General features: G+C 35.6%; 1 protein-coding gene across 4 annotated transcripts in view; it reads right to left on the bottom strand.

Annotated features, from left to right (window-relative positions):
* Positions 1-27279, bottom strand: part of STAG1 (stromal antigen 1) — a 505017-nt gene that overhangs the window by 43228 nt on the left and 434510 nt on the right. For all 4 annotated transcript variants that reach the window (XM_059889103.1, XM_059889102.1, XM_002685052.7 and 1 more), the window contains 5 exons: positions 14838-14930; positions 14645-14734; positions 14287-14490; positions 13216-13286; positions 11711-11798 (listed from right to left, as the gene is read on the bottom strand). In XM_059889103.1, coding sequence (XP_059745086.1) covers positions 11711-11798; positions 13216-13286; positions 14287-14490; positions 14645-14734; positions 14838-14930 — 546 coding nt within the window. The remainder of the gene's footprint in view (positions 1-11710; positions 11799-13215; positions 13287-14286; positions 14491-14644; positions 14735-14837; positions 14931-27279) is intronic.

Raw genomic sequence — 27279 nt, 5'->3', positions numbered from 1 at the left:
CACCGTCAACTTATGAACATTAATGCTAAAGAAATCCTCTTACTACACTTAGAAGATACTCAATATGGTACACTTCTGGTCCTGAGACACCCTCTGATAACTTCTACCTTATAAAAAAGTATTGAAGTGGTTTGTGTGATTTAAAACTTTTTCTTGAATTTGAAACTATTTGTATTGTTAGATTACTAGAAAAGTGATATACAAAAAAACATTAATCAATGGGAAATTAAGATATGGAAAAAAGTATTATTGAAGATCTGCTTAATTTTGGTTATATCTATCCTAATCATTATAAATATTTCTTTTCATTCTACATTTCTATGACCTATATACTAGGAATTACTCAAAATGTATTTCAAAGTAATACACAAGTTTCTTAGATTTAGAAGAAACAGGTCACTTCAATACCTATACAGCATCCCCATTTTAATTTTCAATACAATGGTATTCATTATATGTTTACTTCAGAAGGGCTCCACAGTATTATTTTAAAATAAAAAGCTCACTCTCATTGATTGGGAAACATTTTACTTTCTCACAGTTATAATTATGTAACAATGTAGTTGATCACACTTCAAAAGAAAATTCAGAACTCTTTCTTCCAGGCTTTACATCAGTCATATTGATTTTTATCTCCCAAACTAGCAATGTTATCCTAAATCTGAAAGTCATTTTTATTTAGCAACTTCACCTTTTTGTAGTACAGGTAAAACAAGAAAGACAAGCAATTAAAAACTGAAAAAGCCAAATGATAATTCTAACCTAGGAGCAGGATAGCCCTTCTGCCTTTTCTTGACTAACACTGCTCTGACTCTGGAAAGGATCTTTTAATAATACCAAATAGATGGGGAAACAGTGGAAACAATGGGTGACTTTATTTTTGGGGGCTCCAAAATCACTGCAGATGGTGACTGCAGCCATGAAATTAAAAGACACTTACTCCTTGGAAGGAAAGTTATGACCAACCCAGACAGCATATTAAAAAGCAGAGACCTTCGCCAACAAAAGTCCATTTAGTCAAGGCTATGGTTTTTCCAGTAGTCATGTATGGATGTGTGAGAGCTGGACTATAAAGAAGGCTGAGTGCCAAAGAACTGATGCTTTTGAACTGCGGTGTTGGAGAAGACTCCTGAATGTCCCTTGGGCTGCAAGAAGATCCAACCATCCTAAAGGAAATCAGTCCTGAGTGTTCACGGGAAGGACTGATGCTGAAGCATCACTCTTAATACTTTGGCCACCTGATGCGAAGAGCTGACTCATTTGAAAAGACCCTGATGCTGGGAAAAATTGAAGGCAGGAGGAGAAGGGGACGACAGAGGATGAGTGGTTGGATGGCATCACCGACTTGATGGACATGAGTTTGGGTAAACTCTGGGAGTTGGTGATGGAGGGAGGCCTGGCGTGCTATGGTCCGTGGGGTCGCAGAATCAGACACAACTGAGCAACTGAAGTGAACTGAACTGAGTAATACGAAGTACTAGTCTCCCGACCCAAGAATTTCTTCCAACCCTACTCTTCTGACCTCATTTTTGCACAAGGTAATGATGTTCCCAGAAGGACACAGTAATGTATACTGCACACTTCTGCGCAAAAATTAGTTAAGAAGCAGGACTGCTTTCTTCATCCTTTCCATCTCTATCTGCCAGCCAAGATACCAACAATCCAGGAGACCATGGGTCTCTGAATGACTTGGCTGTGCAGTGACACCTACTTCCTGTAATTGTGCTTTATGGTTATGTAAGTGAGAAATTACTTTCTATTGTGTTAAGCCACTGAGATACTAAGATTATTATAGCAGCTAGTATTACCTTAACCAACATAAAAATTCTTTATTAGCCCTTTTAAAAAAATAATTACTTTAATCTATTTAAAGGAGCTAGCTCTATCTTTGATTAGCAGATTGAATCAATGAGAATCATTCAACCTATAACTAATGATATATCTTGGAGATGAAGGTGAACTGTATTTATTACATGTAAGTTAAGACTAAGAGAGAAAATCTTAGAAAGTTTAAAGTTTTGAAAAACTGAATTTGCCTGGAAAATAAAATCTGACAAGATACTAATAATAGGAAAAATGATTATGACACTAAGAATGGGAAAAATTCTATGTAATATATATGCATGTGTAGATATATATCATCTACATATACGGGACATGTTTAAAATTCTGAAAACCTGGGTGCACAGTTCTTGAGGCACTAGCCTGCTATGTTCCCCCTTTGCCTGGCAAAGTAATAAAATTCTGAAAATACACATAATGACTGGGATAAACTAAGACTCTTACTTTTTTTCTGTTTGTAAGACACTTTAAGGGGAAGGATGATAAAATTTTTTTAGTGGACAAGTGCATGTCAAAAGAATGAACTGAACTTAATACTAGTGTGCTTCTAATATCCCAAACTGGTTTTTTTTATTTATCATATTTGGACTTGGTTAACATGAATAAAAAGAACCTTTAAGGTAAAAATTAATAACCAACATGGTTTCATCAAAATGGATATAAGGCTGGCAAATAAGTACATGTAGACATGTTTAACATCATTAGCATTAAGAAAACATACATTAAAAAACACAGTGAAACACCAATGCATATCTACTCAGGTGGCTAGAGTAAAAATTGCTGATGATATGAAGTGCTGATGAGAATTCAGAATAACTGGAACTTTCATACATTGCTGGCAGAAATGCAGAAGGGTACAGTTACTCTGGAAAGTGGTTTGGCAGTTTCTAATAAAGTTAAACATATACTTACCATAAAACCCTGCAATTACACTCCTGGGAATATACTTTAGAGAAATGAAAATTTATGTTCAAACAAAATACTACACAAATATTTACAGTGCTCTTTTGGTGACAGCCAAAAGTTGAAAACAACCCAAATATTTTCAACTGAATGACTAAAAACAGTGATGCATAGGTTGGTGCAAAAGTAACTGCAGTTTTGCACTGCTGAACTTTGCCATTTGATACTGGAATACATTCTTAAATAAATGTGGTTATGTTGTACACCATTTTAATGCACATTTTTTGCTTTATGTTTTTTTGCTAAAGACTTATTACTTGCTGTTTATTTTAGACTAGGGAAATTATGTTACCCAAAAAGCAAATTCGATTTTTTTATTCGAGTTCAAAATGTGTTGTAAGCAGCAAAGATGACTTGCAACACCAACAATGCATGTGGCCCAGGAACTGCTAACGGACATACAGCATGTGGCAGTTCAAGAAGTTTCATAAAGGAGAATGAGGATGAGGAGCGCAGTGGCCGTCGGGAGTTGACAACAACCAATTCAGAGAATCACTGAAGCTGATCCTGTTACAACTGCATGAGAAGTTGCCCAAGAACTCAACATCAACCATTCTATGGTCGTTTGGCATCTGAAGCAAACTGGAAAGGTTAAAAAGCTCCATAAATGGGTGCCTTATAAGCTGACTATAAATGTAAAAAAATCGTTGTTTTTAAGTGTTGTCTTCTCTTATTTTATGCAACAACAATAAACCCTTTCTCTATTGGACTCTGATGTGTTATGAAAAGTGGATTTTATATGACAACTGGCAACAGCCAGTTCAGTGGTTGGACCAAGAAGCAGCCCCAAAGCACTTCCCAAAGCGAAACTTGCACCAAAAAGGGGTCATGGTCACTCTTTGGTGGTCTGCTACTAGTCCGATCCACGACAGTTTTCTGAATCCCAGCGATACCATTACATCTGAGAAGCATGCTCAGCAATGAACTGAAAACTGCAAGAATCGCAACTGGCACTGGTCAACAGAATGGGCCCAATTCTTTTCCATGACAATATCCAACCACACGTCACACAATCAATGCTTCAAAAGTTGAACTAATTGGGCTACGCTGTTTTTCCTCATTTTCCATTTTCACCTGACCTCTAGCTAACCGACTACCACTTCTTCAAGCATCTCTATACCTTTTTGCAAGGAAAATGCTTCCACAACCAGCAGGAGGCAGAAAATGCTTTCCAAGAGTTCTTGAAACCCTGAAGCATGGATTTTTTTATGCTACAGGAATAAACAAATTTATTTCTCATTGGCAAAAATGTGTTGATCGTAGTGGTCTCTATTTTGAATAATAAAGACTTGTTTGAGCCTAGCTATAATGATTACAAATTTATGGCTTGAAACCACAATTACTTTTTCACCAACATAATTATTTACACAATGGACTAACAATGAGCAGTAAAAACAAACTAACTACTGACTCACACAATAACCTGATTTAATCTGAAAGGCATTATGTTCAGGGTTTATACTATAAAATTTCATTTATTTGGAAATCTCAGAAAGACAAAACTATAGTGATGCAAAACAGATGAGTGATTTCCAGCAGTCCTATGTAGGTGGTGCAAGCATATGACTGTGATGGGATAATATGAAGTTTTGGGGATGATGAAACTGTTCTGCATCCTGACTGTGGTGGTAACCACATAAATCTATACATATGTTAAAATTCTTTACATAGGAAGGAAGACAAGTCAGTTTTACTGTATAACAATGAGTAAGAATCAATGTGGCAAAGAGTAGAGTTTACAGTAATATTTTTGAGTGAATGCAAGAAAAGCACAAACATGGAAGCAAATCATAGTGTTATAAAGTGACAAAAATTATTTAATAAAAAGGAGAGATTCCTAAATCCTACACGTGTTTTGGGAATGAGAGATCATCCACTGTTGTATTACCAATATGCATACTATATAATTTTTTTTTAAATTGTAAGCTTGAAAAACTCAAGCAAAATATTCAAACAATAGAAGGGCTCAGTAGTAAAGAATCCACCTGCCAATGCAGGAGACATGAGTTTGATCCCTGTTTTGGGAAGATTCCACATACGGTGGAGTAACTAAGCCCTTGCACATAACTACTGAGCCAGAGCTCCAGAGCCCAGGAACCACAGCTACTGAAGGCTGCGATTTCTAAGTCTCTGGTCTATTTTAAGTTAAGTAAATGAACTGAGATTCTTTTTTTTGGGGGGGGGGCATATGGATATCCAGCCATTTCAGCATCACTTGTGAAAAGATCATCCTTTCTCCAAAGAACTGCTTTGACACCTTTTTCAAAAATCAATTGACCATATATGTGTGGGTCTATCTCTGGATTCTCTATACTGTTCCTTTGATTTATTTATGTCTACGGGGTCACACAGAGTTGGACATGACTGAAGCGACTTAGCAGCTGCAGCATCCTCTCTTCAATGTCACACTAAAACTTTTTGTAGTCTTGAAATCAAGTAGAGTGAATCTTCTTCATTCATTTTTAAAACATTCTTTTGGTTATTTTATTTCCTCTCCATATAAATTTTAGTATCAAGTTGTCACTTTCTACAAAAAAATTTTGCTGAGATTTTAACTGGAATTGTGCTAAATCTAAGATCAGTTTGGGGAGAACTGACATTTAAACAACACAGAGCTTTGTAATTCACAAACCCGAAATATCTTCATTCATTAAAATCTTCTTTGATTTCTATCATTAGTGTTTTATAGTTTTCAGTATACATACCCTGCACATATTTTGTTGGATTTATACCTAAGCATTTTGTGTCTTTTGGTGCTATTGTAAATGGCACATATTTCTAAAGTTTCATTTGCCAGTGTTTACTACTAAACAACTGGCTTTTACACATTGTAGTTTGTATCAATTCTATACCCTTATCTTGCCCCTCCCCCATACCTTTACCCTACTGGTCTTAAACAGCTGGTTTTTAAACTTAAAAAGCAGTAAGTATATTGGTAAAATTTGTAACAATATAATTTGTTTTTCTTTTTATTGAAGTATAGTTGATTTACAAAGTTGTGTTAGTTTCAGGTATATAGCAAAGTGATTCAGTAATACATACGTGTGTGTGTGTGTGTGTGTGTGTGTGTACACAGATTTTTCAGATTCTTTTCCCTATAGGTTATTATGAAATACTGAGTATAGTTCCCTGTACTTTACAGAAGGTCCTTGTTGGTTATCTGTTTTATACATAGTACTGTGTATATGTTAATCCCAAACTCCTAAATTACCTACCCCCTTAAAATTAAGTTTTGTGACCACTACAAATAAAGCCACTGTTAAAGTCATTGTTAATTTCTTATGTATCATTCCAGAAATAGTCTGTCAATCAAAAGGAACATGTATATATAAATCTTATCATCCTTTTAAATTTACATTGTTCTGTTCCTTGACTTTTTCATAAAATTTCTTCTCACAGAGAATATTATAGAACAAATAATATCAACCCCACTCTTTTAATTATGACTACACAGTATTATACAGAGTCAAAACAGTCCTTCCATAGATAACCAGTTTTCTGTTCCTGGACATTTAAAATTATTTTAAGTTTTAAATTTTTATAAGTAATTTTGCAATGAATATCTTTGTTCCTATGTCCAAGTACATACCTGTAGTCTAAATTCCTCAAATTACTAAAGCTCAATGAAAGGTATGTCCACTTTTAATTTTGATAAGAGACTGACAAATAACCTTCCAAAAGGATCACACTAATTTTTTCTCAGAACGGTATTTGAAAGTATGTCAGTATTACAAACAACAACAACAACAAAAAAACAACTCCATAACATTTTCTGACACACACATATAGTTGAAAATTACTGGAATAGAACCTAGACTGGACAGAGGATGAAACTCAGGTTACTAAGACAAAATAGGCAGCTACTACTATGATCTGCAAGAGAAGATATGAAGGATGAAACTAAGGAAATGGCAGTAGGGCTATCAGAATGATGACAGGAAGAGACTTAAGGAGGTAGAATTTTTAAAAAGATCAAAAGTCTCCTGAGGTTAAACACTGCTTACAAGATATCCTTATACCTCCAGAATCTGACACTCAAACACATTTTTGGTCAATAAGGACCACAGAATTAAGAAGATGTGTGTGGAAGGGTCGTGAAGATGTTCCGAAAAGTTCTGATATGGCATGCCCAAAGAATAGTAAGAAGTTGGTAAGTGAAAACATTTTTATGCCCAGTCAATGAAATAAGTATGTAGTCTTTCAAGGAAAGCATGACTACATCCATATACTTCTAGAGAAAACAAGGTCCCATTATTTACATAATAAGCTTTATTATAATCATAAGCAATAACTTGACTAAAATTAAACTTAACCTCATATACTATGTTATGTCTAAAGAAATATGTTGAGGGCTTCCCTGGTAGCTCAGTGGTAAAGAATCCACCTACCAATGCAGGAGACAAGTTTGATCCCTGTTTCAGGAAAATCCCACATGTGCAGGAGCAACTAAGCCCATGCACATAACCATTGAGTCTGTGCTCGAGAGTCTAGAACTGCAACTACTGAAACCTTCTAGAAACTCATAGATCCTGTGCTCCGCAAGAAGAGAATCCACCACAATGAAAAGCCCGTGCACTGCAACTAGAGAGCAGCTCCCTCCCACTCACTGCAAATACAGAAGCCTGTGCAGCAGTGAAGATTCAGCATAGCCAAAATTAAAAAAAAAAAGAAAGGTGTTGATTTTCAGTTCACAATGATAAAGTATCAGCATCTAATCTCTCCCCATAATTCTCACTAGAACAATACAAAAGAAGTTCAGAAAAAAATATAAAAATGCAAAATAATAAGAGTTTGACATGGGACAAACATCAGAAGGCATGGGATACTATAAATAGTAGTAGCAAACTAGCAGTAGAAAATATGAAAATACAATGAAAAGAATTTAAAAGCTTGGTTTAATAAGGTATGAAGCAGTTATGAGGCTCTGGGGAAGTTAATGTCTATTTGCTTCAGTTTAATAATAAAATGAGAATAACGATGTATATTCCATAGGGTTGTCAGGAGGCTTCAACAAATGTATGCATATAAAGACTTAAAATAGTACACTGTACATAATAAACACAAAACTAAAATTTTCTATTACTGATGGCTTGAAAGATCCAAAGTTACTGACATGATTAACTTCCTTTTTTATATGTATAATCACACTATTGTTATATAGCAAATATTTACCAAAATAACTTATGAATTTTTCTTTATTGGCTTTCAATTTTTAGAATATGGTAAGATAATTCTTGGAATTACGTATTAAAGCAGAATTTTAACACTTAATTTTTCTTAGATATTGCCTAAGAGGAGTTTTAGATAACTTACAGACATACTAATAAGAAATATAAAACAGGATAAGAAGAATTTAAATATTTAATTTTTTTTGCCTTCATTTTTTTTACCAAAAAAAAAAAGTATGAATACTACAATAAATTCTGAAACGAGCTAATGACTACTGTGTCAAGGAGTTGCAGTCAGTCTCATGTTTTCCATAGGTTAAGAATTCATTAGCATAGGGGGGCCTAAACAGACCTTGGAACATATTTTTGAGCCGGAAAGTATGTTAATGCCCCAAAAGATGTTTAAAGCACACAGGAGCAGGCTGGAAAGAAATTCTGTCTGGCTAAATCTATGACAATTTGAGCACCAAAATAAATAATCATAGTACTGTTTTAATCAGATGAACAGAATAGGAATAAAACAGGAAACCATAAGTCCATTATGCTACTAAATTTTTAAAAATAAATTTAAAATTTAAAAAGGTAAATTAATGAACAAACACATAAGTATATAACTATTGGGAGTAAGGAAAAGCTCTTTCTTACAACGGAGGGCCAACAAATAAATATAAAATAAAAGAAAATCACCACTTAAGCTACCATTTTGTGACTATCATAGTAATAAACGAGTCAGGCAAAATCATAAATGAATGCTCAAATTATTATGTCAAAGTTTGATAGGAAACAGGATTGTATACAGTCTTAAGGAATCTTCCCACAGATTACTTACGCATTAAAAAAGAACATGGCAACTCTACACAGGAGTTATTTGGCAGACCTCACTTACTAAAGTAATCAAAATTAATTATTACCAATACTGAACAAACTGACGTCATGTGCTTCCTGATGTGATTCACTGAAAACAGAGTATCATTTGTGTAGCATTCCTGCCAAGAATGCATCATCTAAATCTAAACATGTAGATCACACAAAACTAAATGGAGAACATTCTATAAAATAACTGGTCTGTACTCTTCAAAATGTCATAAAAGACAAGCCAGAATGACCATTCAGATTTAAAGAAGACCAAAAAAAACACCAAAGATATTACAAAAATGTAATGCATTATTATGACTTGGATCCAGGGCTAGAGAAAAATTCTAGAGTATTATTAATATTTATTTTTAACATGCATATTATTATATGGGGAGAAGAGAGAAAGAGGGACACAGCAAGTGCAAACGTGAGTGTGCAACTATGGGAAATAGCTGATGAACTGAAGGAAACAAGTTAATTTTTCTATTATAACTTTTTTTATAATTCAACTTTAAAAACGTATTTTATGAACAGCTAGATTTTTTAAAATTTGGTTTTACATATTGTACTGTAATAGTTAAAATAGCACTGAAATGAGATCATGGAAAGAGGAAGGAAAAAAAGAATTCAGTTAATCTCAAAGAGTGGGACTGTAAAACTTCTCATTGAAATGGTTACCATAGAAAATGAACAGTCAACCATAAAAGAACAATACAGTTCCACGAAACAGCTGGTAAATAAATTTTAGTCTATCTTCAAAATGTTAAGCATAACTGAGGTTTAATAATAGTACACACTGTGGTAGTTTTTTGATATATATTTTGGATTCTGAAAGGAACAGAACTGGAATCTAAAAAAGCAAGCTTGCATGGCAATGGCTGCACACTCCAGTATTCTCGCCTGGGGAAGTTCATGGACAGAATGGACAGAATTTCATGGACAGAAGAGCCTGGCAAGCTACAGTTATGGGGTCGCAAACAGTTGGACACAACTAAGCGACTAACACTTCTACTTTTTTTTTTTTCACGGTCCTATGAAGAAATGACTGAATTCACGTTTTGGATTTTCAATACTGGGTATCTAAAGACATGTTTCTAAGAGCTGTTAAATGCTAAATAATTTCTAATTGCTAAAATGAATATGAGTACAATCTAGTAATGATGTACTCAAAATGTATACACATGATGAGAGTTTAAAGAATGTGTCTAAGAAGTTAACAAAGCTAAAGCAAATGTCACATAAATATGTTCTTTTACTCAAAGAAATTAAAATAAGATGGGGGTAAATAATGCATATGTAGTACAAATAAATAACAGAAAACCAGCATAATCACCAAAAAATATTGTGAGACTATAACAAGTGACATCTAAAACAAAAAATGATAATGATTATAAAGCAATTATCATTCAATTATAAATAAATAAAATTTAAAAAGACCACTAAGAAATTATGGTATTGAGAATTAAAAATAAATTTAGACATAGTTATAATCTCCAGATAAAACAGCAAAGTGCTATTCCTATTCTCTTCTTGAGGAAAATAAGTAGACCAAAAAAAGATTATCTTAACTCTATCATTTCAACTCTGAAGCACAGCTTAGAGTATCAGTGAATTGCATTTAGGCTATTGAAAAGTCTGAGATAAAAAGGGATGAAAGCTGGAAGAGTCAACAATAAATGAAGAACAAACAAGGGGTCAAATATTCAACATTTTCGCACAAACTGTAATAAAACATCTAATACAATCAGGGATATTTATTATTAACAGTGCCTACAAAGTGGAGATCAAAGACAACTTAAGAGTTAATCATAGCAATAATAAAGCATGGTTTCTGCAATTAAGTTTTAACGTGAATTAATAATTAATTGTTACATCTATTGACATTCTTATTGCTTTAGTATAATGAAGTGTCATCTAAGAATTCCATATTATCAAAACAGGAATGGATGAACTCACCCTTAAACATCATCTGTACCTAACCACAGGGATAGTATTAATATTTTGGTCTATATGAATGAGTGTCTGCAATGTACAAAATAACTCTTACTTCTTAACAACAGATTGTTACTGTTAATTAGCAGTAATTATAATTGCTAATTAATAACTCACAACTTAATTCTCATATAGAAGTATTATATTCTTAATTCTCTGTGTGATAACTGACAGAATCTCTTTCAGACTAAAGACACTTTTTCACTCCAACTTACATATAAATACAAAAAAGTCTAAAATCTGCTAAAAGCCTCTAAACTTATTTAACTATGATTCCTCCACAAAAACTAAGCCATATCTAAGGCTTACTCTTATCAATACCTAGAACAGTGCCTGAAACACGCATGATCAGAAATTTTCATTATATTACATTGATCAAGTTTTGAAATTGCTTCTAGATTAATTAATGGTATTTTCCCTAAAAGAGCAACAATACTTACTTCAAAATTATTCATATTAAACTTCTGCTACATTATAGCAAACTTTTTCTATTTTTTTCTGTTCAAATCTGAAGGTAAAATATACCTATCTGTAACACTCAATCACTAAGGTGATAATTCTCAAAGGAGGTGGCTGCATTTAAGAGTTGTAGGATTATCAAAAGCCTTTCATGGTCAACTATGTTTCCATGAAAGGCTTTTGATAATCCTACATGATCTCAGAAAAGCTTAGCTTTCTAAAATGACACAGAAGGACTTTGCTGGTGGTCCAGTGGGTAAGACTTTGTGCTCCCAATGCAGGAGGGCTGTGTTTGATCCCTGGTTGGGAAACTAAATCCCATATGCATCCTGCAATGGAGTTGCAAGCTGCAACTAAGATCCAGCACAGCCAAAATAAATAAGCAAATAAATAAATAAAACGACATGGAAGGAATAATGATAAACTCCTACCTGCTCTGGCATAGCTCCATGTTCAATTCCAGTCTTCAATAATCTGTAGCAATTACCAAATAGATCCCATTTTGTGAGATCATGAGCGCTAAAATAAACAAAGATGCATTAACTTTATTCTAGAGTGGAGTAAAGTTTAAATTTGTTGAGCTCAGTTTCAGTGGGGGAAAATAACATAATCTCATTTTCCAGTAGAAGTGTAAAAGTTCCATAAGGAAATGTTCAAGTCTCCAAACTTAGAAGGAAAAAGAGAAAGAGGGGGAGAGACAGAGAGAGAGAGAGAGAGAGAGAGAAATGAAAAAAAGAGGGAAGAGGGGAATGAGAGGGAGAGAAGAGGACAGAGGTGGGTAGAGAAAAAGAGTAGACGCTGATATTAGGAATTCATTAAGAGAAGTCAATAATAATAAAACTTCATATGTTTAAGTTACCATTCTTTCTAGTATATTTTAAAGCATATTTAAACAAATTCATTTATAATTTCAAAGTATAAATACATGCATATTTTTGAAAGAGATCTGTAATCATCACAAGACGGAGATAACAAAAGACATGAAAGACAAAGTCAGGGTAAGGGAAATATAGCACAGTTCAAAAACTTTAGTGCAGCTGTCTATATGGGCTGAGGACTTCTGAATGAGGTAAGACTGACACTAAATTCTCATGAGCTCTACTACTAAAAACAGTATGATTACTGGCTGTCAACTTTTATTTTCAAGTATCAAAATATTTTCTTGAAAAGGAGTTTTGACACTGGTTGTCAACTTTTATTTTCAGATGTCAAAATATTTTTTCAGATATGAGTCTGTTTCTCCATGGAATTCTAAAAATGTACTTGTGTATATAGAAAAGGCTTAGATTTTAGACAGTGCTTTTGAAATGACTCTGAAGTATTCATTAAAGTAAGAGCTATACCTAAATATTCTTTTTCACAACAAAATTTTACTTCCCCCTCTTTATGGAGAAGATAAGCATGTCTCATTACAACGGATATGTAAAGTAGAATTTGAAAACGATACCTATTTCACTGATATGAAACCTTTTTACCTTACTCAAATCCAACTGTTCTGTCTACACAGTAAGAACACAATAATAAACAGACAAACAAGAACAATTCAGGGAAAAAAGCATATGGAAATAACTTTTATGGCTTTTGTCAAATTGTGATTCTTATTTAGCAAGCTTTCTAAGATCTATGAACTGAAAATTATACCTACAAAACTCTAGCTTACAGAATAAGCCCATCTAATTTGTTAATAAAACTAATTATCTTCAAGTTTTTACAGTGTACAGTGTATATTCACCATGCTGAAAGATAAATCTTACTCCGTAAGTAATCAAATAACGCAAAATTTATCCTGAGAAAATCTGAATAATAAAAATATTTAGATCTCAATATTTCTCTAAAATTTCCCATTGTTACTCAGATGTTAAACATTACAATCAGTTTGTTTTATGTTAACTAATATAGGATATTCACTAAATCTACTTTAAATAAAATGACATACTTGTGAAAAGAGGTTAACCGCTTTAATGTAGAAAGAACATTGTAAATATCATCATCATCAGCTTCTTCTCCCTATAAACAGAAAGCAGATAGCACCTCACTACCATAAATTTTACTCATCCTCAAATTCACATGAACGTGTATTAATACATACCATATAAAGAAAAATTCTTTTAAATTATACAAAAAGTACATATTCACTGTTGGTAAATGATAAAGTACAAATAAGCAAAATACCAGAAAATAAACACCTGTAAGTCCAAAACCCAGAGATGACCACTTTTGCATTTTAAACAATGTCATAAACATGACTTTGTACCCTTTTCAGATTAATACCTTAGGATAAATTCCTTGCAACTGCGGAGTGGAAGGACATATACTTTAAAGATTTTAATGGTTATTTCAAACATTTTACTGACTGTCACTTACATGTGTAACTGCAAAATCACAAGGAAAATTTTAAAACAGGTTAAAAAATTAAAAGTTAAAATTAAAAATAGGGGAAAATTGATTAAAGGGATTAAAAAGAAATCGTATGAGCCTGGGTGTCAGGACATACAAAGCTGTGGGAATTCCAGGTTGCCTTATATAGATTGAAGGAAGATGGCAACACTCAGGAATCACAGAAATAATCATAAAAGTAACCAGTTGGAGGTGCTTGCTGCTTTCCTAGGCACACCACTGGTGAGCAGCCATTCTTTATTAGCACACTTTATTTTCATGTTCTATTCACTAGTACATCATAATAGTTCAGTAATATTAAAATGCAAATTAGATTCCAGGAATAGAAGATGAAATAAACATGAGCTAAAAAGCTGGCCTTAAAAAGAATTTCCTTAAAAGAAAAAAACAAAAAAATCTGCCCGTTATGAAACAGGTTTTTTAAAATAAAAATAAAGTGTAACTAAGGCTGATCTTTATAAAATGAACTGCAATAATGCTGCCAGGCTGTGAAACCGTTAAGAGAATTCTACTAAATTTCATTTTTAAAATGGAAAAATTTACAAACTCAGCTACCTTGAATAATTATTAGCCAAAATTATTATATGTATACATTAACTTTAAAACCAACCTCTTGCAATAGATCTTCCACAGAATGATTGAATCGATCTACAAACTCATCAATCAGTTGGCTTCGAGCTATGTCAACTCTGTTCTGGATGGTATACTCTTCACTGCATAAGATGCTATAGGTTTTACTGCAGGCTTCCAGAACATCTGATTCTACATGTTTCTCCACAACAAATTTAATCTGTTTTAATAAAGCGTCTAGATGCTGCAGAGGAAAAAAAACTATGATATTTAGATTAATAACAAAAAACAAAACTAAGCATCTGTCACATAATAAGCCTATAAATTACATGAAAATAAAATAATCCAGGTAATAAAACAGATTATAATAGTAGAATTTCAATTTTACAGTTTCTTACCTTTTCCATTCTACCTGTGCTATAAATTTCTAGATCAAAATACTGTGGGATTTGTAGCAAGTTTGCTACCTTCTCTGCATCTGCAGAATACTAGAAGAAGAAGCAAAGAAAAACATGTAACTACTTTAATAGTATAGTGTAGTAAAGCAAATTTGGTGGCATACTATCACAAGACTGAAAATGGAAACTGTACCTTTGACAGCAACATCGGCAGTGTGATAATAAAATGCTCAGTCAATTTGTTTCTGTCATCAATTTGAGTTTTCCTTTCTTTGGCAGTTAGCACCTAGAAATAAATTTACATGTGTAAAGAATAAGTGTCATGTACTAATTTAGAAATCTAGACTGTTACAAAGATGATGAAGCACTGGCAGATAATTTAACAGAATTTGCAGAAAAGCTTAACAAATGACTAAAATAAATGTATCTAGTTTTACTCAAATTACTAACAAACATGTACTCTTCCTTTATTAAATAGCTACTTATTTTAGATAAATTATTACTTGTTTAGATCAAAACAAAAACATTTCTAAAAAACCAGTTACAATATTTGAGACAGAGGGGTATAGCCTGTGCTCACTGAGCAGACTAGAGCCCTTCACCTTAACCTGTACTCAACTAAATTAAACCATAGGTGGTTCCAAAAATAAAACATTAAAATGCAGGCTCAGTGAGGATAATTACTTTCCCAAAGTATTCTGCAGTTTGAAGGAATATGCCACCATAATTTTGAATGATTTTACAGGACAGAAACATTCCAATATAAACTGCTACTTTATAAATGTAAACCTCAATGTCTGATAACATATGAAAGAATAGGATGTCCTATTTAATTGTTCTTTCAGGGGCTTTATTGCTTTTCAATAAAATCATGGCATCTGGTCCCATCACTTCAGGGCAATTAGATGGGGAAACAATGTAAATAGTGACAGACTTTACTTTCTTGGGCTCCAAAATCACTGCAGATGGCGACTGCAGCCATGAAATTAAAAGACGCTTGCTCCTTGGAACAAAAGCTATGACAAACCTAAACAGTGTATTAAAAAGCAGAGACATTTCTTTGCCAACAAAGGTCTGTATAGTCAAAGGTATGGTTTATCCAGTAGTCATGTATGGATGTGAGAGTTAGACCAAAAAGAAGGCTGAGCATCCAAGAATTGATGCTTTTGAACTGTGGTGCTGGAGAACTCTTGAGAGTCCCTTGCACAGACAGCAAGGAGATCAAACCAGTCAATCTTAAAGGAAATCGACCTTGTATATTCAATGGAAGACTAATGCTGAAGCTGAAGCTCTAATACTTTGGCCGCCTGATGTGAAGAGCAGACTTATTAGAAAAGACCAATGCTGGGAAAGACTGAAGGCAGGAGGAGAAGGGGACAATAGAGGATGAGGTGGTTGGATGGCATCACCGACTCGATGGACATGAGTTTGAGCAAGATCCAGGAGATGGTGAAGGACAGGGAACCCTGGCGTGCTACAGTCCATGGGGTTTCAAAGAGTTGGACACAACTGAGCAACTGAACAACAACTGTTCTTCAACCTCTTAAAACATAAATATTTTGGAATGCTCTACCACAAAGTGTCAAGCTTGGTTTTGCACAAAATAATTAAAGGGGCTACATATAAAATGAAATGTATATGTATATAGAAATGTATTTAGAATATTGAGAAGTCTTGAAATTCATTAGACAATGAAGGTCTAAGGATATTGATTTTAGGGTAATAGCTATCTTCAATTAAATGGTCATTGTGTCAGGCACTCTATGTACATGAATTTATTTAATCCTCACGGAATCTTCGATGGGAGAGCAAAAATGGCATAATACCTATGAAGGGGAATTTCAAAATATCCAACAAAACCGTACACACTTTTTTTCTTTGCCCCAGGTATCTTACTTTAGCAATCTACCCCACCAACAAACTTGGTACAAGTATGAAATGATACAGGATTATTCACCTCACATTATATCTAGCAAAAGACTGGCAACAACCAAAAAGACTCTCAATAGTATATCTGCAAAACAAATCCTATTCAGACATAAGAAAATACAAAAAATCTGCAAGTAAAGTTATGTAGTAATACCCAGGATATACTGCTAAATGAAAATATAAGGTACAGAACACCATATATAATATGCTATCTTTTATACAGATAGGAGATTGAAAGGGAAGAGGATGGAGAATAAAAGTACATGCACCTGTATTTGTGCATGTATTTATCTATATTTGCAAAATGAAACACTGAAGGAGAGATTAAAAAAAACAAATAAAATTGGATACAGGTAGAAAAGGAGTATAGAGGGAAGGATTTAAAAGACTTCTCTAAACATTCTGATTTTTTAACAAAGTAAATTTTTTATGTATTTCCAAAAAATAAAGATGCAAAACAAAATCAAAGAGGTAAAAACTCTGTTATGCTAAATTTAAGTCAGAAATATTAATATGAATGCATGATTTAAGCACAATGTATATATATAAATATATGTATTTCTTAGCTCTGTATACCAATGGTGCCTAGAAGAAATGATAACCAATTGGCAATGAGTATTCTTAGTGAATCACAACAAACTGTGGAAAATTCTTCAAGAGATGGGAATACCAGACCACCTGACCTGCCTCCTGAGAAACCTGTATGCAGGTCAAGAAGCAACAGTTTGAACTGGACATGGAACAACAGACTGGTTCCAAATCGGGAAAGGAATACGTCAAGGCTGTATTATTGTCACCCTGCTTATTTAACTTATATGCTGAGTATATCATGAGAAACGCTTGACTGGATGAAGCACAAGCTGGAATCAAGATTGCCAAGAGAAATATCAATAACCTCAGATATGCAGATGACACCACCCTTATGACAGAAAGTGAAGAACTAAAGAGCCTCTTGATGAAAGTGAAAGAGGAGAGTGAAAAACTTGGCTTAAAACTCAACATTCAGAAAACAAAGATCATGGCATCCAGTTCCATCACTTCATGGCAAATAGATGGGGAAACAGTGGAAACAGTGGCTGACTTTACTTTTCTGGGCTCCAAAATCACTCCAGATGGTGACTGCAGCCATGAAATTAAAAGACACTTGCTCCTTGGAAGAAAAGCTATGACCAACCTAGATAGCATATTAAAAAGCAGAGACATTACTTTGCCAACAAAGGTCCATCTAGTCAAAGCTATGGTTTTCCCAGTAGTCATGTATGGATGTGAGAGTTGGACTATAAAGAAGGCTGAGTGCCGAAGAATTGATGCTTTTGAACTATGGTGTTGGAGAAGACTCTTGAGAGTCCCTTGGACTGCAAGGAGGTCCAACCAGTCCATCCTAAAGGAAATCAACCCTGAATATTCATTGGAAGGACTGATGCTGAAGCTGAAACTCCAATACTTTGGCCACCTGATGTGAAGAACTGACTCATTGGAAAAGACCCTGATGCTGGGAAAGACTGAAGGCGGGATGAGAAGGGGATGACAGAGGATGAGATGGTTGGATGGCATCACTGACTCAATGGACATGAATCTGAGTAAACTCTGAGAGTTGGTGATGGATGGGGAGGCCTGGCGTGCTGCAGTCCATGGGGTCGCAAAGCGTCGGACGTGACTGAGCGATTGAACTGAACTGATCTTTATTGACAAGATTTTGATTTTTACATATCACTCTCTATCAAAAGGAACTAGTGCTCGTGGGAGATTCCTATTCTAGGGCAATGTAGCCTACAGCGTGGGTCCCCAAAGACCATTGGTTTCCTAGTATTCATGCCCTTAATAGAATCTCTTCCAAAAATGAATAAGGCTGACATGTGTAACCTAAAGAATACTGTGGGAATTATGCTATATGACTTTTGAGGTCATAAAAGACATAGAAGTGTCCACTTTATTCTCTCTTGCACCATTCATTCTGGGGGAGGCTTGCAGCCTTGAAACAGTACTACTAAGAGGTCAACATGGTAAGGATCTAAGGCTTCCTACCAACAATAAACACTAACTTACCAATCATGTGACTAAACCATTATGAAGTAGCAAATTTAATATTAAGACTCCAGAGGTTAAGGCCCTGGCTATATCTTAACTGTAACCCTACGAGAGACTCTAAAGTAAAAAACAGCCAAGTCATTCACAAATTTCTGACCTACAGAAACTATATGAGACAATGAATACTTATTCCTTTAAGCCTCGAAGTTTGGAGTACAGTTGTCCCCCTTAACTGTGTGGGATACATTCGAAGATGCCTAGTGGATGTCTGAAATTGCTAATTGCCCTGAACCCTTGATATAGTGTGTTTTTTACCACCACGAACATGCCTATGTTAAAGTTAAATTGATAAATTAGGCATAGTGAGAGATCAACAACAGTAACTAACAGAACAATTATAACAATATACTGCAATAAAATGTGAATGTGGTCTCTCTCTTTCAAAATATTTTATATAAATTTAATGCCTTTTCCATCTTAACTAAGAATTCATCAAGTATTGTGGCCATTACTTTTGCAGTTTGATGTATGACAGTAAACAAACAGAAATTTCCTTTTCCTTCCTCACAATGTCACAGACAGAAATTTATTCTTAACGAACATCTTTGCAAACTCAGTACATACTTTTTTCTCTTCCTGTTAAGTCTAGAACTTTCATCTTTTCACTTATAGGAAGCAGTTATGGCTTTTCTTTGACATATCCAAAATGCCAGCATCACTACTCTTGTGCATTCAGGTCAATATTTAGTACAATAAGGGATACTTGAACACAATCACAGCAACACTATTATAGCAGATTTGGTAACCTATAAGAAGTGTCTAACTGGTGGAGTACATTTGACAATGATATGATTCATGTTCCGGATAGGATGGAGAGAGACAAAGCTGGATGTCAGAATTTTTACCATGCTTCTCAGCATAGCATGCAACTTCAAACTTATCAACTGTTTATTCTTGAATTTTCCATTGAATATTCTGGACCATAGTTGACTGGTAATTAAAACTTGGGAAGAGAAATGATGGATAAGGGACAACTACTGCAATTCTTTTAAATATAGCAATAGATTACTAATATAAGCAGTAAAGGAAGAAAGTGAGCCTGGAACATTTTGCTCTAAAAGAAAGCACTCAAAAAGTGGTAGTATGTCAAAATGACAAGAAATTAGCCCAAAGGGGCTGTCAGTCAAAATTACATTCTGTCATTGCTTCATCAATTTCTCTAAGTTTTTTTTTCCCCATTTGTAGCATTTTAAGGCAAATTGTTGGTATATCATTTCACCCCTAATATTTAAGTATGTATTTAACAGATGAAGATGCAAGAACAGACTTTACATCTCCAATATTAAACAATAATCGCTTATTATCATTACGTACCCAGTCACTACTTTTCTCAGTCTTTACTTTTTGGAATCTTTCCTGTATTCATGTGGGTGTGCTAGGTCGCTTCAGTCATGTCTGACTCTTTGCAACCCTATAGCCCTCCAGATTTCTTTGTCCATGGGATTTTCCAGGCAGGATTCTGGAGCAGGTTGCCATGACCTCCTCCAGGGGACCTTCTTGACCCAAGGTTCAAACCTGTGTCTCTTAAGTCTCTTGCACTGGCATGCAGGTTCTTTACCACTAGCGCCACCTGGGAAGCCCTATGTTCATATTTAATGAAATTATTAATACGGTTAAATTTGTATCAGCCACTGGGCTATTTGTTATCTATGTATCTTTTTTTCCTCCCCTCTTTTCATTCTTTGTTGTCTTCTTTGCAATTAAACATTCTTCAGCATGCAATTGGAACTTCTCTGTTGATTTTGTTCTCCTTTTTTAGGTATGAGAGGTTGTTCTAGAGGTTACAATATATCAATAGCTCTTCAACTTATTACAAACAACTTCAAATTAATAATGAATTAATTATAACAAAATACAGCAATTTTACTCCAAGAGAGTTCTATTTCCTTTACCCTTCTTTGTGCTATTGTCACATGTCTATATGTATTACAATCTTAACACTACAATGCTAGTACTATTGCTTTAAAATAATCTCATGTCCCTTTAAAAATTACACAGCCGTTTATGTCCACCCACATATTTATCATTTCTAGTACTTTCTATTTCTTGCTGTGGATTATGGTTTCCATTCTTTACAACTTAAAGGATTTTCATCTTTAGTGTTTCTTCAAAGGCAGGTCTTTTAAACAACATGTCTCTCAATCTTTGTTTATATAGGAATGTTTTCATTTCACCTTCATACTTGTAAAATAATTTTACTGAATTTAGAATTCTTGGTTGGCAATTTTGTTGTCTTCTGGTGACTGTCATTTTACTGTCTTCTGGCCTTAACTGTTTCTGATAAGTCAAACTATTAAAGCTATTGCTGCTGTCCTCCACATTAGTTCTTTTTCACTTGCTGCTTTCAAGATTTTTCATTTTTGTCTTTCAACAATGTGACCTGTGTTTACACTATTTGGGTTTTTAAAAAATTTCTTGGATCTGTGGATTAATATTTCTCACCAAATTTGGGAAGTCTCTGGCAATTACTAATATTCCTTTAAATGTTTTCCTTCTTGTCTCCTTCTCTCATTCCTTTCTTTCTAGGACTCCATTATACAAATCTGGTGCACTTGATGTTGTTTCACACATTTCTTAAGCTCTGCCATTTCTCTTCATCTTTTTCCCTGTTTTGTTCAAAATGAATAATTTCTATTAATCTTTCATGGTCACTCTTTCTTCTGTCATCTAAAATCTGTTGAGCTCATCTAATAAATTATAAATTTGTTATTGTAATTTTCAACTCATAAATTAGCATTTGAAAAACAAATTACTCACTCCTTATTTCTTGTTACTATATTTTCTTATAATTCTCTGAACATATTTTCCTATAAGTCTTTGAATACATTTATAAAAAGGGCTCTGAAGTATCTGTTAAATCCAACAATTGGGCCTATAGAGAAGTCATTTCTTGTTTCTAAGCTTTTTTTTTTTTACATTTTAAATTAATTTTAATTTTCTTTAACCTGCCCTGGGTCTTTACTGCTGAACGTGGGCTTTCTCTGGTTGTAAGTCAGGACTACTCTTCATTGTGGTGCATGGGCTTCTCATTGTGGTGGCTTCTCTTGGGGCAGAGCACAGGCTCTAGGCATTCAGACTTCAGTAGTTGAGGCATGTGGGCTTAGTTGCTCTGTGGCATGTGGGATCTTCCCTGAATAGGGATCAAATTAGTATCCCCAGCACTTGGCAAGTGGATTCTTAACCACTGGACCACCAGGGAAGCCCCTGAGAAATCATCTCTATTGTCTACTTTCCCCCCTGAGTATGTTCACACTATACTGGTCATTTTTTTTTTTTTTTGGCATGGCTCCAATTTTTCTAGAAAAGCAGACATTTTGGGGTATCTTGTAACAGCTATGTATTTCAAAGTTATTTTCCTAAGTTTCACTTTAACAAATTAATCTTTAATTGAAACTGTGTAACTTTCTCTCTCCCATGATAGATGGTTTCTGTTTGGAATTTTACTCTTTTTTTTTTTTTTTTAACCTGTCTTTCTGGAAGTTTCCTCTGTGTTTCAACATATCACTGGTTAGCCAATGATTTGGCAGAGATTGTGTTCAAATGCTTCAAATTTGTAAGACTCCTCTCTGAGACCTGATTTGCTGTGGCATAGGGAGCACATTCAAGGTTCAGTCAGTTTTCTTGATTTTTATTTTCTGTTGCGTTTTCTCAGGTTTCCCAATCAGCCAGGGATGTATGAAGAGTTTATTAAACTTTTTACTGTTTTCTTGTTTCCAGTATTTTTATGGTTAGATTCTTGGCTGGTCCACTATTCTTGCCAATTGCAGATATAATCTCTGAATGTCACAGGTGAAAGTTTCTCTTATATGTGTTTCTTTCGTTTCTAGTTGACAAAGTTGTGGACTTTTCCCTCTTGTCCCATATTGAGCCTTTTCTCTCTGACAGCAATTGTATGCTGGTTTTTGCATACAGTGCCATTCTGGTAAAATTAGAGATGTCACCAATCAAGCTTGTGGGCTGTGTACACTGTAATCCTAGGCAAAGGCTGTAGCCCCCTACAGCTTTAAACTGAAGCTTCAGCAATTTTTCAAGAATATAAGCACACCTCATTATATTTTGCAGATACTGCATTAAAGAAAAAAATCCACCAAATTGGAAATCTGTGACAACCCTGTCTAAGCAAGTCTATTGGTGCCATTTTTCCAGTAGCATTTGCTCACTTTGTGTTTCTGCGTCACATTTTGGTAATTCTGGCACTACTTCAAACTTTTTCATCATTACTATTAGATTTGTTCTGGTGTGAACAACAATCTTTGATGTTACCACTTAACTTGTTTTGGGGTGCCAGAAACCATGCCCATATAAAATGGGGAACTTACTCGATGAATGCTGTGTCTCACTGATGCTCCACTAACTAGCTGTTTTCCCCTCTTTCTCCCTTTCCTCAGGCTTCCCTACTCCCTGAGACTCAACAATATTAAAATTAATAACCCTACTAACCCCTAATAAGCCTCTTAAGTGTTCAGGTGAAAAGCTTCATCACACATCTCTCACTGCAAATCAAAACCTTGACGCAGGTGAAAGAGGAGGATGAAAAAGCTAGATTAAAACTCGGCATTCAAAAAATTAGATCATGGCATCTGGTAATATCACTTCATGGTAAATATATGGGGAAACAATGGAAACAGTGACAGACTTTATTTTCTTGGGCTCCAAAATCACTGCGGATGGTGGCTGCAGCCATGATTTTAAAAGATGCTTGCTCCTTGGAAGAAAAGCTATGAGAAACCTAGATCAGTTCAGTTTAGTTCAGTCACTCAGTCGTGTCCGACTGTTTGCGACCCCATGAACTGCAGCACGCCAGGCCTCCCTGTCCATCACCAACTGCCAGAGTTCACCCAGACTCAACGTCCATCGAGTCAGTGATATCATCCAGCCATCTCATCCTCTGTCATCCCCTTCTCCTCCTGCCCCCAATCCTTCCTAGCATCAGAGTCTTTTTCAATGAGTCAACTCTTCACATGAGGTGGCCAAAGTACTGGAGTTTCAGCTTTAGCATCATACCTTCCAAAGAAATCCCAGATAGCATATTAAAAAGCAGAGACATCAGTTTGGTGACAAAGGTCCGAATAGTCAAAGCTCTGAGTTTTTCAACAGTCATGGACAGATGTGAGAGTTGGATCATAAAGAAGTCTGAACCTCAAAGAACTGATGTGTTTGAACTGTGTGCTGGAGAAGACTCTTCAAAGTCCCTTGGATAGCAAAGGGGATCAAACTAGTCAATCCTAAAGGAAATCAACCCTGAATATTCATTGGAAGGGCTGATGCTGAACCTCTAATACTTTGGTCACCTGATGCAAAGAGCTGACTCATTGGAAAGGACCCTGACGCTGGGAAAGACTGAAGGCAGGAAGAGAAAGGGACAACAGAGGACGAGATGGTTGGATGGCATGACAGACTCAATGGACATGCGTTTGAGCAAACACACAGGGAAGCCTGGTGTGCTACAGTCCATGGGGTCTCAAAGACTTGGACATGACTTCAGTTCAGTTGCTCAGGCATGTCCGACTCTTTGCAACCCCATGAATTGAGCACACCAGGCCTCCCTGTCTATCACCAACTCCCAGAGTTCACACAAACTCATGTCCATCGAGTCGATGATGCTACCCAGCCATCTCATCCTCTGTCGTCCCCTTCTCCTCCTGCCCCCAATTTGTCCCAGCATCAGAGTTTTCCAATGAGTCAACTCTTCACATGAGGTGACCAAAGTATTGGAGTTTCAGCTTCAGCATCACTCCTTGCAAAGAACACCCAGGACTGATCTCCTTTAGGATGGACTGGTTGGATCTCCTTGCAGTCCAAGGGACTCTCAAAAGTCTTCTCCAACAACACAGTTCAAAAGCATCAATTCTTTGGTGCTCAGCTTTCTTTATAGTCCAACTCTCACATCTACACATGACCACTGGCAAAACCATAGCCTTGACTAGCCAGACCTGTGTTGGCAAAGTAATGTCTCTGCTTTTGAATATGCTATCTAGGTTGGTCATAACTTTCCTTCCAAGGAGTAAGCGTCTTTTAATTTCATGGCTGAAATCACCATCTGCAGTGATTTTGGAGCTCCCCCAAATAAAATCTGACACTGTTTCCACTGTTTCCCCATCTATTTCCCATGAAGTGATGGGACCAGATGCCACGATCTTCGTTTTCTGAATGTTGTGCTTTAAGCCAACTTTTTCACTCTCCTCTTTCACTTTCATCAAGAGGCTTTTTAGTTCCTCTACACTTTCTGCCATAAGGGTGGTGTCACCTGCATATCTGAGGTTATTGATATTTCTCCTGGCAATCTTGATTCCAGCTTGTGCTTCTTCTAGCCCAGCGTTTCTCATGATGTACTCTGCATATAAGTTAAGTAAGCAGGGTGACAATATACAGCCTTGACATACTCCTTTTCCTCTTTGGAACCAGTCTGTTGTTCCATGTCCAGTTCTTACTGTTGCTTCCTGATCTGCATATAGGTTTCTCAAGAGGCAGGTCAGGTGGTCTGGTATTCCCATCTCTTGAAGAATTTTCCACAGTTTATTGTGATCCACACAGTCAAAGGCTTTGGCATAGTCAATAAAGCAGAAATAGATGCTTTTCTGGAACTCTCTTGCTTTTTCCAAAATCCAGAGGATGTTGGCAATTTGATCTCTGGTTCCTCTGCCTTTTCTAAAACCAGCTTGAACATATGGAAGTTCACAGTTCATGTATTGCTGAAGCCTTGCTTGGAGAATTTTGAGCATTACTTTACTAGCGTGTGACATGACTTAGTAACTGAATAACAAAAACTAGACACGATTAAGCTTAATGGGGAAGGAGTGCTGAAAGTTAAGACAGGTCGGAAACTAGGCCTCATGCATCAAACAGTTAGCTAAGCTGTGAATGCAACGGAAATGTTCTTGAAAGAAATTAAAAGTGCTACTCCAGTGAAAACATAAATAATAACGAAGTGAAACAACCTTATGGAGGATATGGAATCAGCTTTAGTGATCTGATAAAAGCAAACCAGATATATAATTCCTTATGTCAAATTCTAATTCAAAGCAAGGCCCTCTTTTAAATTCTATGCTGAGAGAAGTGAGGAAGCTCCAAGAGAAAAGTTGCAATCTAGTTCATGAGATTTAAAAAGAAGCCATCTCCCTAACATAAGACTTGAAGGTGAAGCAGCAAGTACTGATGCAGAAGCTGCAGCAAGTTATCTAGATCTAGCTAAGACAAGTAATGAAGGTGGCTACGCTAAACAAAAGATTTGCAATGTAGATAAAATAGCATTATATTAAAAGAAAATGCCACCTAGGATTTTCATAGTTATACAGGTGTGACTTTAAGCTGAAGCCAATGTTCATTTGCCTTTCTGAGAGTTCTAGGGCTCCTTGATGGTGGTGGTTTAATCGCTAAGTCATGTCTGACTCTTGCGACCCCATGGATTGTAGCTTGTCAGGATCCACTGTCCATCGGATTCTCCAGGCAACAATTCTGGAATGGGTTGCCATTTCCTTCTCCAGGGGACCTTCCCAACCCAGGAAATGAACCTGGGTCTTCTGCACTGCAGGCAGATTCTTTACCAACTGAGCTATGAGCTGCCTATCACAATATTCATTTTGCAGCCCCACGGATCAAGGGACCCTTGAATTATGCTAAATCTAACCTGCCTATGCTCTATCAATGCGACAACAAAGTCTGGATGATAGCACATCTGTTTACAATGTGGTTTCAGTTCAGTTCTGTTGCTCAGTCGTGTCTGACTCTTTGTGACTCCATGGACTGCAGCATGCCAGGCTTCCCTGTCTATCACCAACTCCCGGAGCTGGTGGTTTGGCAAGTATTTTAAGCCCACTGTTGAGATCTACAGCTCAAAAAAAAGATCCCTTTCAAAATATGACTGCTCACTGACAATGCATCTGGTCACCCAAGAGTAATGACGGAGATGCACAAAGAGAATAATGTTTTCATGCCGCCTAACACAATATTCATTTTGCAGCCCCATGGATCAAGGAGTAATTTCGACTTTCAACTTTTACTAGTTAAGAAAAATGTTGTAAGGCTATAGCTGCCATAGACAGTGACTCGTCTGAGGAATCTGAGCAAAGTCCATTGGAAACTTTCTAAAAAGGATTCAGCATTCTAGATGGCACTAAAAATATTCATGATTCAAGGAGAAGAGGTCAAAATATCAACATTAATAGGATTTTTGAAGAAGTTGATTTCAACTCTTATGAATGACTTTGAGAAATACAAGGAGTTCTGTGGAGGAAGAAACTACAGATGTGCAGGAAATAACAAGAGAAAGAATTCAAAGTGGAGTCTGAATATGTATAAACCTCATGACAAACACTTTAACAGATGAGGAGTTGCTTCTTATGGGTGAGCAAAGGAAGTGGTTCCTAGAGATGTAATCTACTCATGGTGAAAATGCTGTGATGATTGTTGAAATGACAATCAAGAATTTAGAATATGACACATACTTAGTTGATACGCAGTGGCAGGGTTTGAGAGGACTGACTTCAGTTCTGAAAGACTTCTGCTGTAGGTCAAATGCTATCAGACAGCATTACATGCTACTGAGAACCAGTTTTCAAAAGGAAAAGTCCACCAATGAGGTAAACTTCATCATTGTCTAACTTTAAGAAATTGCCACC

Source organism: Bos taurus, chromosome 1 (assembly GCF_002263795.3).
Source record: "Bos taurus isolate L1 Dominette 01449 registration number 42190680 breed Hereford chromosome 1, ARS-UCD2.0, whole genome shotgun sequence".
Classification (NCBI taxonomy): domain Eukaryota; kingdom Metazoa; phylum Chordata; class Mammalia; order Artiodactyla; family Bovidae; genus Bos; species Bos taurus.
This window is presented reverse-complemented; position numbering and strand designations above follow the sequence as displayed.